Source organism: Apiospora phragmitis, assembly GCF_038363925.1.
Source record: "Apiospora phragmitis strain CBS 135458 chromosome Unknown utg000010l:1.0-9815664.0:1.0-9183399.0, whole genome shotgun sequence".
Taxonomy (NCBI): Eukaryota; Fungi; Ascomycota; class Sordariomycetes; order Amphisphaeriales; family Apiosporaceae; genus Apiospora; species Apiospora phragmitis.
In genome coordinates, this window is record NW_027117409.1 from 4,047,476 (window position 1) to 4,061,982 (window position 14,507).

A 14,507-nucleotide genomic window follows, 5' to 3' on the forward strand; every position below is an offset into this window, starting at 1 on the left:
CTACACTCTCCACATTCTTCAACTTTGGCAGCAGGCTATCACAATTTCCCCCACGTTTGGCACTTTCTAGTCATATACGTTAAAGACCATGAGTTTCAAGTCCTCAAGCTAACTGGCATCGTCTCCCAGGACGGTATTTGGCTAGAAGCCCTGGCAGAGTCGCAAGCCGACTGATAGGAGCTTTAACTCCAAACTTCTTTTCACATCCTTCGGACGAACCTAGGTTCCTGACTGCTCTCGGAACTACCACGGATCCGGTCAACCTACGCCTCGATTATCAAACCAATCCGTGTCGCAAAACTTCCTCTCATAACCGTGTCCTCCATGTCTTCGTAACCTCTCGATAGACAATGGACTCAGAAGACGGGGAGTTCTTCGTCAAGCAGTTGGCCAGCTTCGTGCGCACGCACGAGAAGGCGCTGGCCAACGCGCTGCAACTTCGGAGGCAGAGCAACACTCCTAGGCATGGCGCCTCTCAGAGTATCTCGGCGCTACCGCCCATGCCAAAGTCACCTACGCCTTTACCTGAACGGCCTTCAACCTCTGCATCCACGTCTAACAGTCTTGCCGCTGCCCTGTCACTCGGCTCGTTAAATTTCACGTCACACAGTATGAAGCCAGCGAAGTTGGCCTTAACGCCTCATCATCTATTCTACCTGCTATCTCGCTTCGAGGAGATGGGTATCAACGTCGGCCCCATGAAAGTACGGCTCGAAAATCTACACGACACCTCAACGTCGGCGAACTATGTCTCGTTCCTCAGCGCGGACCAGCGGACCCACAGCCGTGGCTCCGATGTAGTCTCCATTAGGTCCGTGTCGAGTGTACGAAGCGTCATGTCGGGCATGTCGGCTCTCTGGGCTAGTTTCGGTATAGGTGCTAGTATATCGGCAGCTCGAAATGAGAAGCAGAAGGCGGCTCTCATGGCCGACCTGAAATACCTATATTCGGCCTTCACTAAGATTCCATGTCTAAGACTGGCTCCCGATTGGCGAGCGAGACTAATTCGTGGCTATGAAGAGTTCCCCTTTGATTCTGCTGTGCCTCTATATGTTTTCAAGAACCTACAAGCTTTGGAGATTAGCGGGATTGATTTTAGGCAGTTCTTTGGATGGGATCGCGTTGCCGAGCAGATTCGGTCCCTGACACTGAAACGGGCAAGTATCGATGACCCGGCTGACATCCTGATCGACATTGTTCTGGATGACATGGACAAGAGGCGGCGGCGTAGCTCTAAGGCGCAGGCCTCACCGACCCATCCTCACTCCTCGAGCCCTCGAAGGAGCCCAACAATACCTCATGCTGAGGTGTACAAAACAGGATCAATTCCTAGCTCCCCAGATGCGCGAAGCTCCCTGGGTGATCTTCCTGTCGGATCTTTGGGGACGGATGTTACGTCGCCGCAGGGTAGCCGTCGTGCTTCCGTTGCGAACATTGGTACAGATGACCTCAAGTCACCGACCAAATCATCCGGACGACCCCGTAGCCATTCTCCTCAGAGGCCGGCTACTTCCCGTCACCAGTCCACGGCTAACAGAGGTTCTTACAAAGTGAGACGCTCTGGCTCCGGTAGCTCGCATTCAAGTCTATCAGATTCGTGGCATAACCCCAGGCATAGTGCATCTAACCTCCTTGCAACGGGTATCCTCCCTGCCACAAAGTGGCGGTTCTTGAAGCACTTGAGCTTGGCCGACAACTCATTGACAACAATCCCAGCAACCAGCTTTGCGCCTCTGGCGAACACTCTGAACTCATTGGACCTCTCATCCAATCTTTTTACTCAGGTACCCGATTGCGTGGCCACACTCACCGCTCTGCGGGCTTTGAACCTATCGCATTGCATGATCGACTCGTTGCACTCACTGACGCGAAACCCGCTTCCCGCAATCACGGCGTTGAATCTCAGGGCCAACCGACTTGCTTCCCTTGCTGGTATCGAGAAATTGTACCCCATGGAACGCCTGGACCTTAGAGACAACCGATTGACAGAGCCGCAGGAGTTGGCTCGCCTGACAGGCATACCAGACATTCGGGAGATATGGGTAGAAGGGAAACCCATTCACCCGCACACACAAGGACTATCGCATAACAATATTCAACTTGTTCCGCAAAACCCCAGGTTATACGGAGGACATCATCATTGACGCATCAGGTCCATCGTACTCGGAAAAACGGTATTTGGTTGAGCGTGTCGCAATCCCTGAGGCTGTCCCGGTCGTGAAAGCGCCCGTCCCCGAGGTTCCAGCCGTCGATGTCAGCAAGCCTACCATTATCTACGCTGCACCCAAGGACCACACCATCCTTCGTAAAGAGAGGCCCACCCCAAAGGCGGTTGCCAGCGAAATTAATACGAACTCGACGCGTCGTCGGCGAACACCGAAGCGTCGTATAGTAGATCTAGCAACAAGTAATGGCGCCATCTCGACCATGAATCCGCCTGCGGTGCAAGATATAGGCGCGGACGCTACAATTACAGCAGCTGCTTCAGAAAGCAACTACCGCATCTCACATAAGCCTGAAGTTCAGAGATCGAATACAGCGCCTACAGAGCCAGCACCAGCGGTCATGAACCCTCCCGAGGTACCTCGCATTAATACTGCGATTTTCTCGGAACAACCTACGTCATTGTCCAGCCAGGAGTCGCCGAGCTCCTGGAACGACGTCCAGGACTGGAACGTCAGTGGCGAAGTCTACCGGCAAAAGATTGAAGCTCTGAGAGACAAGGTTGGCAATGGCTATCTGAGCGTCTTGAATGAAGAGAGCTGGGAGTCAACAAAGCCACCTACTTTCGTGGGCGACTTCTCCACTGCGCCGACCGTCCGACCGGGACCTAACACGCCCCGGACTCTAAGTGCGCAGGCAATCCACAGCGGCCGTACTCTTGGCTGAGTAACGACTCGCATACCCTCTACCCCTTACCCGTTCGACAGGACCGAGATCCGGTCCGGAGCGGTTCGTACATGCACTCCCTCTCGTGTGTTGGGAGTTGTTTTGAATGCATACCTATACACCCCCGCAGGATTGTGTTATTCTAGTTGTTCGTGTTTCGATGTTAACGGAGCATAGCGTCATGGCGTTATTGGAGGGATTGTTGGTCTCATGATGATTTTGGGGGTTTTCTGCGGTTGTCTTGCATGTTCTGATCTTTCCGGCTACGATACACCCCACTTTCGTATGGATTTCTGCGTTTTGGTTGTTGTATAGGTTCTTGCATTTGTTTCTGGAATGACATAGTGCAGGGAGTAGAGCGCCGTCTGCTGTGCAAGAAGAGTCTTGTATCAGGTTAGAGGAGGACAGCAAACTTACTTGTCGGCGTGTTGAGCGCATGGCTTCAGGAAAGGCATCTGGGCATTATTGAGCAGTTTCCAGGGCTCATCGGCGGCGGCGTGATGGCTGATCAAAATAAACCGTGTCTTTTCCCTCTTCCAACCAGATCCTGCTTGGCCATATATGATTTGTTGTAAACGCCCCATGTGTACCGTAATGACCAGCGACCGAGTGAGGTTAAATCAACGTATCCTTGATTAATCATTTGTGAGTACCGTATCTACAGCTCGCAACTTCTCATGGCCAGTCGGCGAAATTAAGGTGATTGGCCGGCAGCGGAGATTAATTATAAGCTTCGCCATGTAGGTTATGTGTTAGCGTAATCGTGGTTCCTGCATGGCAGAGAAGGGCTGATCATGGGGAAATTCTGCATCTGCATCTGCATCTGTCGGTATCTTCTCAAAGTTGCCGACTTGGTATTATTGTTTCGTTCTTCAACACATTTAACATAACCAAGTACGCCATCAATAATCATGCCTCCTCGTACCAGGGAAGAATTGCTACCCTTGGGGTCGCAGACCCCGCTCTTACCGCTGTAAGCATACCGACCGTATTCCCCTCCCTGAGAAGGGACAGTAGGTAAACATTGGGAGAAAACTTGTCTCTGAGTCTTGCATTGCCCATGTATACTAAGAACTTGAGAAGCACCCGATCCGAGATCCGGAGCCGTCGGACCCGTACTATGGGAGAAACGACCACGCCGCCCGCCGTGAGCACCGGGCTACCAAGCTGCGCGAGCCCCACCATCTGCGCTACCTGCCGGGGCCCATCCCAGACCAGGTCGAGGAGGAGGACCGCAAGATCCCCGTGCGCGAAGGCGCCGAGATCACCGTCCGGATCTATCGGCCTGCAAAGAAGGTGGCGGCCGCGGCGACTGCGCGGGGCAGACCCCTCGTCGTCATGTATCACGAGGGCGGGTGGGCAATGGGCGACCTGTCCGATGAGGAGGTAAACTGCAGGTTGTTTTGTAGGGACCTCGGAGCCGTGTGTGTCAATGTAGACTACAGGTATGTGCAGCTTACATGGCTCGTAGAAATCGACTACTTTCGTGTCTTTTTGGGGGGGACGGCTACTGACTATATACCTCCTAGGCTGGCGCCCGAGTACCCATTTCCGACGTGGATTAATGATTCTTGGGACGCCTTGCAATGGGTATGTTTATCCGTTTTGTTGAACACACTCTCCCTTAATGTGTGTCATGGACATTAAGTACTGCGAATATCTTTATTCAGGCTGCCAAAAACGCCGCCTCCATCGGCGCCGACCCTTCGGCAGGCTTCATCATTGGTAGGGGCTCGGCGGGCGGTAATATCGCCGCCGTCCTTGCGCACGTAGCCCGCGACGAGGGTCTGTCGCCTCCCCTGACGGGCCAGTATCTCTGTGCCTGCCATTACTTGCTTTCGGCGGCCCGAGCTGATCCCCGAGCGCTACCGGGACGAGTACCTGAGCCACCCGGGCGTGACGCGCAGCGAAGACCAGGGCACCGACCCGGTCCTCAAGGACCTCGAACAGGCCGAGGTCGGCCTGCGGATGCTGCTGAAGGTCGACACCGAGAGCCCCCTCTTCGTGCCGTTCCTATTTGGCGAGAAGTCCGCCCGGGGCCACCGGGATCTGCCGGCGGCCTATCTGCAGGTCTGTGGCCTCGGACTCCTGCGCGACGAAGGCCTGATCTACGAGCGTGTCCTCCGCGAGGAGGCCGGCGTCCGCACCCGGCTCGATCTTTATCCGGGCCTCGGCCATTACTTCTGGACCAACTATCCGCGACTCGAGGCCAGTCGCCGGTTCGTCGAGGATACAGTGCAGGGCGTGAAGTGGCTACTCGAGCAGCAGCAAAAGGCCTGAGCTCTGCTGCAGGCTGGTGGGTTGCAAATGGGTATATCTACCTGTTACTGGGGGTCCGGGCTGGCGGCCATGAACTGTTGCTTATGATATTCGGGCGAACTTGCAGAAGGCCGCAGCGGTGGTGGGCCAGTTGGATGATCTTGTGGTATTGTTTGCTCCTCTTCCTTGCTTGCTACTACGTGTAAGTGGAGCACGGGGGGGTCTCGAAGGGGAAGCTCGATGTGATCGTGGATATTTCTAGTAGCCCACATGCATATACGTGTACTCGAAATATTGGCCTATAGTCCCCAACGTTGGGCTTTTTACTACTACAGTGTGGGATGATGCCACTGGCTAGATCGTGCCATAGACACGTATACCCTCTCTTCTGATCGAGGCCAGAGCTAGTGGATACCCCTGGTCCAGTCACCCACGATTGAGGCACTGAAGGTTGATGGTGGATGAGGATGCGCAGATGTGCCATGTAGTGAGAATACTGGTGCCGAATGTAAAATACCAGAACCTGCTTGCTCTTGAGGTACCAGATACCAAGCAATGCTTATGATCGACGGAGTGGCTGTCTATTGATTGAGAGTTGTCTAGAAGCTTGACGCTCCGCTTGTCGTCGGCAGCAGCTACTGACCATGTCGTGACCGATAAAGTGCTGATTGCCTGAGTAAGTAGGTATGCACACTTTGGCGATTGGCCTTTGTTACAGTAGCCTAGAAGAAGCGGTGTCCCTCCCGTGTGCGAGGGTCGGCGGTATCATGTAGGAATGGTGTTGTCCTGCTCTGATGATGTGGTTGAAGTAAATTGGCAATTTTCATGCCTAGGTACACAGACAAGTCACCCGAACCTCAGTTGATTGTATACCTAGCCATTGTCGTCATATGCCAACCTGTTCTTGGGGCTGGATACCTACTGATAGGAGGATTTTCCCAGAAGATAATTCGAGCACGTCATCTTGTCGCATTCCCGAATTTCTCAATTTTGCAGCCCAGAGGTTGTCATCCAAGCTTGCTGCAAACTTGAACATGTTAAGACCCGGTGAAGCTTCTCAATGATATTGATCTATTCGCCCCGACCCGTTCTATACGTGTATACAGAACAGAGCAACCGAAGGAAAACGGTGGTGTTCTACCGTGCTACTTTGGGCCCGCTATCTCCACCCAGACCGCATCGAACAAGTTTATTTGCACATGTCACTACCCAGTATAGCAAACCCGAGGTTTCTATTGCATTCTCAAACGTAAGCCATAGATAGCATTAATGAGATACTCTCCATGTCCAGTCAATCGAGAATAATTAAAAGGGGCTTCAGGGGCGACCAAGTTGCATTGCACAAACTTTGTTGTACATCTGATCGGGCTCAGAGCCCAACAGCAAGAAACACAACAATTAATAGTATCTCGAAGACAAGACGAGGGTGTGCGCTGACGAACTATCATTGGAAAGCAGTAAAGTACAGGGGCACGCCCATAACAAAGTTTGTAGTTGACCGAGCGGTCGGAGCATCACCAGAGATCGGGGAGTCGGGATGAAGAGCTGTCAATACGACATGTGAAGTACATACATAGCACAGCAGATACGTAAGCGAGGGATCTAGTAGGGCTGGATTCGGGGTCCAAGATATCCATTGAAGATCAGGGTGGGGAGTATGGCTTCTATTGGCTCGGGACTTAAAATGGGCAGCATCATAGAAATATCAACATCAACAGGCCCGACGTCCATCGGCTGCCATTGACGGCCCGGCAGTGGTCGGAAAAGGACGGCGCAAGGAACATTAAAATCGGCGCAAGTTGGCGATCCTCCCGCCGGGCTCTATAGCAATGCGCTACCGGGAGCGAACGGGCTATGCCTCGTGATGGTGGCGGCCCCTTTGCGACGATATCTTATTGTTCGTTCGGGGTTTATTATTGTTGGATGGAGCAAGGCATGGGGCCTATGGGAAAATCTGGGGTCTAGGAATGCAACTAAGACGACTTGGGAACCCACGCATGTAGCCGCCTATCCCACCACTGGCACCATCACTCAAGTTCGAGAGGCGACAGCTCCATGAACGCAGGCGGAAATGGGATGAGAAAATAACGAGGCGTCGGCTGTTACAAGCAATTGTGTAGAATGAGTGATGCTCCAAAACACGCACCCGTGACGGACAGCTCAAGTCGTGGTGAGCAGGTCTCTCCCCCGACGGAGCATCGATTGACGAGGGCCCCGCAATCAAGGAGACGGGGGATGACTAATCTCACCAAAGATAGGGCGGAACAGATAAGTGGAGGAGCCCACTTCTTTTCCCGATTTGGCGGTGGCGCCGGCAGCATGCTCAACTTCATCGCGTACCTGGCTGATTTTCTACCTTGATTCACCTCAACGTTGGCACTCATGCTGCACTTGGTTTGATCGGAAACGCGCAATCTAACCACCCAGACTGCTCCGCCGTACTTTCCGCATCATCCATGTGCTCTCTCAGATGCCTTGTCCGCCCCCTCGTCGCACGCCGAGCAGCCTCCCCCCCTGATGCGACGCGCTGAACAGATCCATCTGTCATCATCGAATCCATCAATCCTTTTTTGCTGAGAATCAATCAAAATGGCCCCTAGTCCTCGGACCCCGCGCCAGGCTGCTCTGAAAGCACCTCGCGGAGCCCGTTCTAAGTCGTCGCGTGCTTCTACTGACTCGCGACGACGCGAGCGGGACGCGAGCACCGCAGCTGCAACTGAACCCCCTCCAAGCGACGCCGCTATGTCCCAGGTGGTCCCGGCGGCGGCGGTCGCTTCGTTAACAAGGAGAAGAACGAGGAATCTGCAGGCCGATCAGCCCCAGCTACTGCGACCAACCCCCGATCCCGAGCACGTCAGAGCATGAACAACTCGGCAGCCTCGCCCTCCGTTTACCCCCGCCGAGAACGCAGCACCAGAACCAGAACCGCGACCCGAGCCGAACCTGACGACGAAATGCAGATCAGCTCAGCTGCGGCAGTAGCTGCTGCAGTAGTCCAAAGTGAAGGCTACAAACCAAGAGAAGAGCGAGGCTGGGAAGAGTTCCACCCCAACCTCGACATCGAAGCTACCTTCATGGTATTCCATGCTGATGATGTAGACGGCACTGCGAAACCCATGCCAGAAACTGGCGCCCTGAATGCCGCCTCAGGAACCCACAACGAGATCGGCAGTCCTATGAAGGATGGCAATGAGGCTGCTGGAAGCGCCTCGGCAGCTCTAGGCAGCGGCACACTACCATCTACGAGCACCCTTCCCGGTACACCATCCCGGCGACGGTCCGTCCGACCTAGGGATTCCTACTTTCCTTATCGGTCGGACTTCGGCGTGACGCCCAAGACGCCCAAGGTCCTCCCTATCTATAATCAAACACCCAAGGAACGCCTAGATCTGAAGTTACCCTCCTACCGCAAAACGAATCGCATCCTGCTATTTGAAAGCAAGAAGTTTGGGCAGGCGAGATACGTCGACAAGGCAATGATGAATGTTGGCTACCAAGAGAGCGACAACTACATTCGGCCAGATCGGCGACTAATCAAGGCCACTGATGCTAATGTGGAGGACGAAGCTGACCAGTCTTTGCTGCCGAGGCCAGACGGAGACTCTTCTGCACACGGGCACGCGCTCGGTCGTGTCGAGTACGATATGGACGAGCAAGATGACATGTGGTTAGAAGCATATAACGCGCAGAGAAAGGCGGTGGGGTGGAACCCCATTACTCGCGAAGTCTTCGAAATCACCATTACCAAAATCGAGAAAGAGTGGCATGCACTAGAGAAGAGGATACCCAAACCGAACCCCAAACCACCGCAGACTCACCGGCCTCGCTCTAGCTCAGCTGCGGCTGTTAATGGCGAGCCGCAGACGGGCGAAGAGCAGGATAGCAAATGTGCGATTTGCGACGACGGAGATTGTGAGAACACAAACGCCATCGTGTTTTGCGATGGCTGCGACCTGGCGGTTCACCAAGAGTGTTATGGAGTACCTTTCATTCCCGAGGGCCAATGGCTTTGTCGCAAATGCCAACTTATTGGGCGTGGCGTTCCGGTCAGTTCATTCTCATGTACACACATAATCGCTGAAATGCCATTATACTAACGCTTGCTTCCAGACATGCATATTCTGCCCAAACTCGGATGGGGCCTTCAAGCAGACAAATTCCTCCAAATGGGCGCATCTTCTCTGTGCCATGTGGATTCCTGAGGTTACTCTCGGTAACCACACCTTCATGGAGCCTGTAATGGACGTCGACAAGGTGCCCAAGAGCCGCTGGAAACTGACCTGTTATATCTGCGACCAGCAGATGGGTGCCTGCATCCAGTGTGGTAACAAGGCCTGCTACCAGGCATTCCATGTGACTTGTGCTCGTCGAGCTAAGCTGTTTCTGCGGATGAAGAACAGCTCTGGTGCCCTGGATGTGCTTGATGGCAGCACGAACCTCAAAGCCCTGTGTGACAAGCACTGCCCTTCCGAGTATGCCAAAGAGAACGATGTCTCGCACGCCACAAAACGAGCCAAGAAGTTTTACAAGAGAGCCATGAAAGATCGCATCTGGGCTAACAGCCAGGCGTCTGCCATGGCGATTGCCGCCACGCACCGGCAAGCCCTTACTGAGCATCCAGCTGATGAATCCCAAATGACTGGTGCCAAGCTATCAGCAGTCATGGGAGACCAGAAGAAAGGCCAGGCTGGGAAGTTCATCTGGAAGCTACCCTCGGGCGCACCAGTGATTCCACAGGCTGTCTTTGATATCGTTGAGTCGTCGTTACAGAGATTTAACTTTCTTAAGCGAAGGGAGTTTGTCGGCGATGCTTGTCGGTATTGGACCCTCAAGCGCGAGATGCGCCGCGGGGCAGCACTACTCAAACGACTGCAGCTGCAGATGGAGACGTTTTCGTCGATGGAGCTTACGCGGCGCAACTTTGCCGCCATGGGCCCTTCGGGCAAGGCTCGCTTATCTAGACGCATCGAATTCGCCGAGACACTCATCAAGGATCTTGAACAGCTCCAGGCCATGTCCCAACAAGTTGTCGAGCGTGAGCGTTTCAAGCTCGAAGCCGCCGAACTCGAACAGGACTTTGTCGATACCTGCTACTTCCCCATCCATAAGGCATTACCACCGATCGTAGAGAAAGCATTCACGTGAGTTGCCCTGTGTTTGTCATTAGAAATGGTTAAATGCTAAGTTGCTGTCCAGACTCGACAAGAATCTCTTCCGTGAGGGTCTGCTCAAGCTCCAGAATCGAGTGGAGGAGCGGCACTACACCACAACGCTTGCGTTTGCCCATGACCTCTGCGAGGTTGTTAATGTGGGCATTAATACTGAGCCGGAGCAGCAGCAACCGCCAGCTCCGGTTGTGATCGACTCGGTCGTTGCGCCTCAGACCAAATCAGATTTCTCCGACCATCGAGACCGCAAAAAGTTGGGGAAGCGGATATTGAAGCTTGTTCAACCGCAGCTCGAGGCAGCACTGCGCCTAGAAACCGAAATCACACAAAAGCTGGTGGAGAATCTCAAGCAAGAACTTGAGGGTATGATAGAGGCCAGCTTGGAGCTACGGCAGAACACAGGCTCGGCAACCACCGAAGGCGAAGCTAGCCAAGATGTCATTATGGTGGATGCCTCCAACGAAATCACGGTTGGAGAGCCGTCCAGCGAAGGGGCGGCTGAAGACTCGCAAGCGGACGTCGACATGGCCGAAGCCGAAGGCGAAAAGAACCCCGAGGCAGGGAACATCGAGGTCAACACTTCTGGCCTCGAAGAATCAGAAGAGACCAAAGCAGACGACGCCCCTGCTTCTGGGCCTCCTACTACAGAACACAAGGACGAGGATGCGCCAGAGAAAGAGGCAGCGCCTCACACTGATGGTGTGAAGGCATTAGATACACCGCCATCGACTAATGGATATGTTGCAGAGCCTCATCCGGTTCAATCTGGGCCGCCGACTCCGCCACAGTCCAATGGAAGCCTGGGAAGGGACCATGCCAACATTCTCGCAGATGGCGGTGTGCCATGGTACCTCAAGGGCTTCGAACCCGAGGGTACCTCGGCGTTGCAGGAGCAGTGGCCCGGCAAAGAGGCCATGCGGGGCCTGAGCGAGGAGCTGACAGAAATGGACGAGGATGAGCTGAAGGGTCTCGGGGTAGACTTCAGCATGGACGACGGTATCGACACGCCTAGTGCTAATGACGTGGCCAATACCGCCGCCACCACCACCGCCGCTGTCACCACCGAAACCAGTAGTAGTATCCTTGGCTCGGCAAAGAAGCCCGCGAAGGCGAAGAGGCGTAAGACAACTACCTACCCGGCGGAGATAACACATCTTGCGGCCGGTCTTCGATGTATTTATTATCAGTGGCTTGGAAGCTGGGTTTCCTTGGTTATTTTTGTTTCTTCTTCTTCTTCTTCTTCTTCTTCTACAGTTCTGGGGGAGAACGTTTGTTGTACGATGTGGCTACGTGTCGTTTCTCTCTCTCCCCCAATGCGGCTGTCTTTGACTTTTCCTTTTCTACATTCTTCTTCTCTTGCTCTTTTTCCTCCTAAGTAGCCGTGGGTCACGATCCTTAGTTTCGGCGTTCTGACTGGGGGAAAGAGCGAAGGGGGAGATATGGGGGTTCGTACAAAGCAAAACCGACCTGACGTTGAAGGTTACTACTATTTTTCCGTGTTTGCCAAGTTGACGCGAGCGAGAGAGGGAGAGAGTTACGGCGTTTGGCTGGGCGTTCATCATACAATGAGATATGCCCGATGCGCTCTAGTTAGTTAGGCTTGACTTGACAGTGGCCAGTCTGTCTTGGAGCTCAATAATCTATGTTTATTGCACATATATCATCACTGCCTTATATATTCTTTTCTAGAAGATGTCTAATGGCAATTAATGGGCAAGCACATGCGTAGTAAGGACGTTAGTATGCCACTTGAATGAAGTATTACGTTTAGGTTATTAAACTGAATACTAGATCCAAGTACCTTATTATCGTGTATGCGATATACTAGTGCTCGATACGGCCAAAAACTGACAGCTTACTCAATCAGCCCTTATAGCTCAGTGGTAGAGCGTTGCACTTGTACGGAAGCTGCGACCCTGGTTCTAACCAGGGAAGATTTGACCCGCAGGTTATGCAAAGGTCCGTCGTTCAATCCGGCGTGGGGGCACAATTTACTTTTTGCTCACCTTGCACGCTTTTGCGTTTTGGCCCGTGTACATCTATCTCCATCAGTTTAGCATATATTGTTGCCCTTTCATCGTTCTGCATTTTCATCGAGTTGGAGTGTAAATCATAACGTCCATTTTGTATTGTAGTTTTTGAGTAAGCATGGCTAACCTAGAAAGAACCTCTATCCAATAATAACACAACAGCAATTAACGAAGAGAGCGCCCCTTTCCTAGAAACCACTTTTGCAGTAAATACTCCTCTCCTGAATCCCCTCCTCACCTGTCATTCTCCCAAAACCGTAACAAGAGATTCGTACTCCAGCAAACAATAACCATCCTGTTTGTAATACATAAGCAACCTTTTCCCACTGCGTATAAAATATTTCTCTCTTTCAATACCTCCCCAGCTCGGTCGTTCCCCTCTAAGAGAAGACACCGTAGACCTTGCACTTGTCCGAGACGACGCGCTTGTTGACGTCAACGCAGTCCTTCATCTGCTGGAGACACTTGGTCTTGGCGCCGTCGTAGCTGTCGGTGAAGATGGCGGCGGTCGGGACGTACCCCGTGCGGCGGTAGTGGTAGCCACGAGGGTGCTGGCTGGTGGTGGTACCAATGAACACGCCCGCCGGGGAGTAGCCCAGGCCGAACGACTTGTCGCCGAACTTGCCCTTGGTGCGGCAGCCCTCGGCGTAGACGGACACGCACTGGTCGTACTGGGCGCGGCAGGCCTGCGAGCAGCCGTCGGCGCACTTGGGCCGTGTGAAAGACGCGCACTTGCGCGTGTCTACGTCCGTGTACAGCTTGAAGATGTTGCCGGCCCGGTAGTCCGCCTCGAGGTTGTTGCACGTCAGTGCCGGCAGGTGGATGCCGCCCAGGGGGCTGCTGATATCGTAGCCGTACTTGGTGTTCTTGGGCTGCTGGCAGATGCCCGTGGGCGTCGCGATGGGGCAAGTCCCGGTGGTGGTCTTGGCGGGTGGCGCCGTCGTCAAGGTGGTGGTAGCAATAGGCTTGGCCGTGGTAAGAATAGGCTTGGTCGTGGTAAGAACAGCCTTGGCCGAGGTCACTACGGCCACCACCTTGCTAGTGGTGCATGGGACAGTCATGGTAGTCGTGGTCAGCTCGAGCTTGCTGGTGGGCTTGACTGGGGGCCACGCCTTGGTGCAGCTGTCCTTGTTGCCGGCCGGCGACACCCTGCAGTAATCATGGACCTTGCCACACCACTGGGCGAAACCGTTGCAGTTCAAGGCGTCGGGGAGGCCGGCTTTCAGATAGCAGCCCGCTACGTTCACCGCACAGTGCGCCCAAGCATCCATGCACCCTTTGTTGTCCTTGAATTCGGGCAGGACGTAGCACCACTTACCGCAGCCGAAATCGCACTTGGGGGGCGAAACGACGACCGATGTGCACACGCCTGGGGCGGCTGAAGTGGTGCTCACCTTGAGCGTCGTCAACGGCGTGGTAGGTACTGGTGGGGACGAGGAGGGTATCTGGACAATCGGCGTCGAAGTGGTTGACACGGCCATCTTGGATGAGATGCTGACAATGGGGGTAGACGGCGACGCCACAGGAGTGCTAACCACGTAGCTGGAGGGAATGGAGGATGAGACGGGCAAAGAGGAAGGGATGTTTACTACGACGGTGGAAGTAGTGGGCGATGACGCCGGCGGGGTGGGCGACGTGCTTACGATGTAAGTCGACGTGGACGTGGAAGGAATGCTCACTAAAAGGCTGGAAGTCGTAGCCGATGATACTGCCAGTGTAGACGGGATGCTGATAACCTCGGTGGAAGTAGTGGGCGATGACGCCGGCAGGGTGAGCGACGTGCTTCCGATATAAGTCGACGTGGACGTGGAAGGAATATTCACAATGAAGCTGGAAGTTGTAGGCGATGATACCGCCAGGGTAGACGAGATGCTGGCAACCTCGGTGGATGATGAAGGAATATTGACCGCGTAGCTGGAGGGAATGCTCGGTGAGGATGCTGGCAGCGTTTCCGGGTTGCTGACGACTGGAGAAGACGAGGGTACGTTGACCACGACCGAGGTAGACGATGGCACGCTGATCGCTTCGCTGGAAGCAATAGAAGACGTTGACTCAGCTACGGTAGGCGCTGTGGGTGCACAACCCCCATATCCATATCCACCATTGCAGACAGGAGTCGAGGATGATTCTGGCAGCGGTGAAGAGATGCTGACGACCGGGG

General features: G+C 54.0%; 4 protein-coding genes across 4 annotated transcripts; all 4 read left to right on the forward strand.

Moving 5' to 3' along the window:
- Positions 1–350: 350 nt before the first annotated feature.
- On the forward strand, positions 351–2,889 carry PG994_011012 (uncharacterized protein; the record flags this gene model as incomplete). The annotated part of the gene is made up of 2 exons (XM_066862421.1): positions 351–2,042; positions 2,206–2,889. The coding sequence occupies 2 exons, from the start codon at positions 351–353 to the stop codon at positions 2,887–2,889; spliced, it is 2,376 nt and encodes a 791-aa protein (XP_066711531.1).
- A 911-nt stretch (positions 2,890–3,800) lies between these two features.
- On the forward strand, positions 3,801–5,169 carry PG994_011013 (lipase/esterase; the record flags this gene model as incomplete). Its single annotated transcript, XM_066862422.1, has 4 exons — positions 3,801–3,810; positions 3,962–4,275; positions 4,560–4,678; positions 4,701–5,169. The coding sequence occupies 4 exons, from the start codon at positions 3,801–3,803 to the stop codon at positions 5,167–5,169; spliced, it is 912 nt and encodes a 303-aa protein (XP_066711532.1).
- A 2,568-nt stretch (positions 5,170–7,737) lies between these two features.
- Positions 7,738–8,013, forward strand: PG994_011014 (uncharacterized protein; the record flags this gene model as incomplete). The annotated part of the gene is made up of 1 exon (XM_066862423.1): positions 7,738–8,013. The coding sequence occupies one exon, from the start codon at positions 7,738–7,740 to the stop codon at positions 8,011–8,013; it is 276 nt and encodes a 91-aa protein (XP_066711533.1).
- Positions 8,014–8,102: 89 nt separating this feature from the next.
- Positions 8,103–11,715, forward strand: PG994_011015 (PHD-zinc-finger like domain-containing protein; the record flags this gene model as incomplete). The annotated part of the gene is made up of 4 exons (XM_066862424.1): positions 8,103–9,194; positions 9,259–10,289; positions 10,345–11,435; positions 11,696–11,715. 4 exons carry the CDS (start codon positions 8,103–8,105, stop codon positions 11,713–11,715), a joined length of 3,234 nt encoding a protein of 1,077 aa, XP_066711534.1.
- Between the last annotated feature and the right edge of the window lie 2,792 nt (positions 11,716–14,507).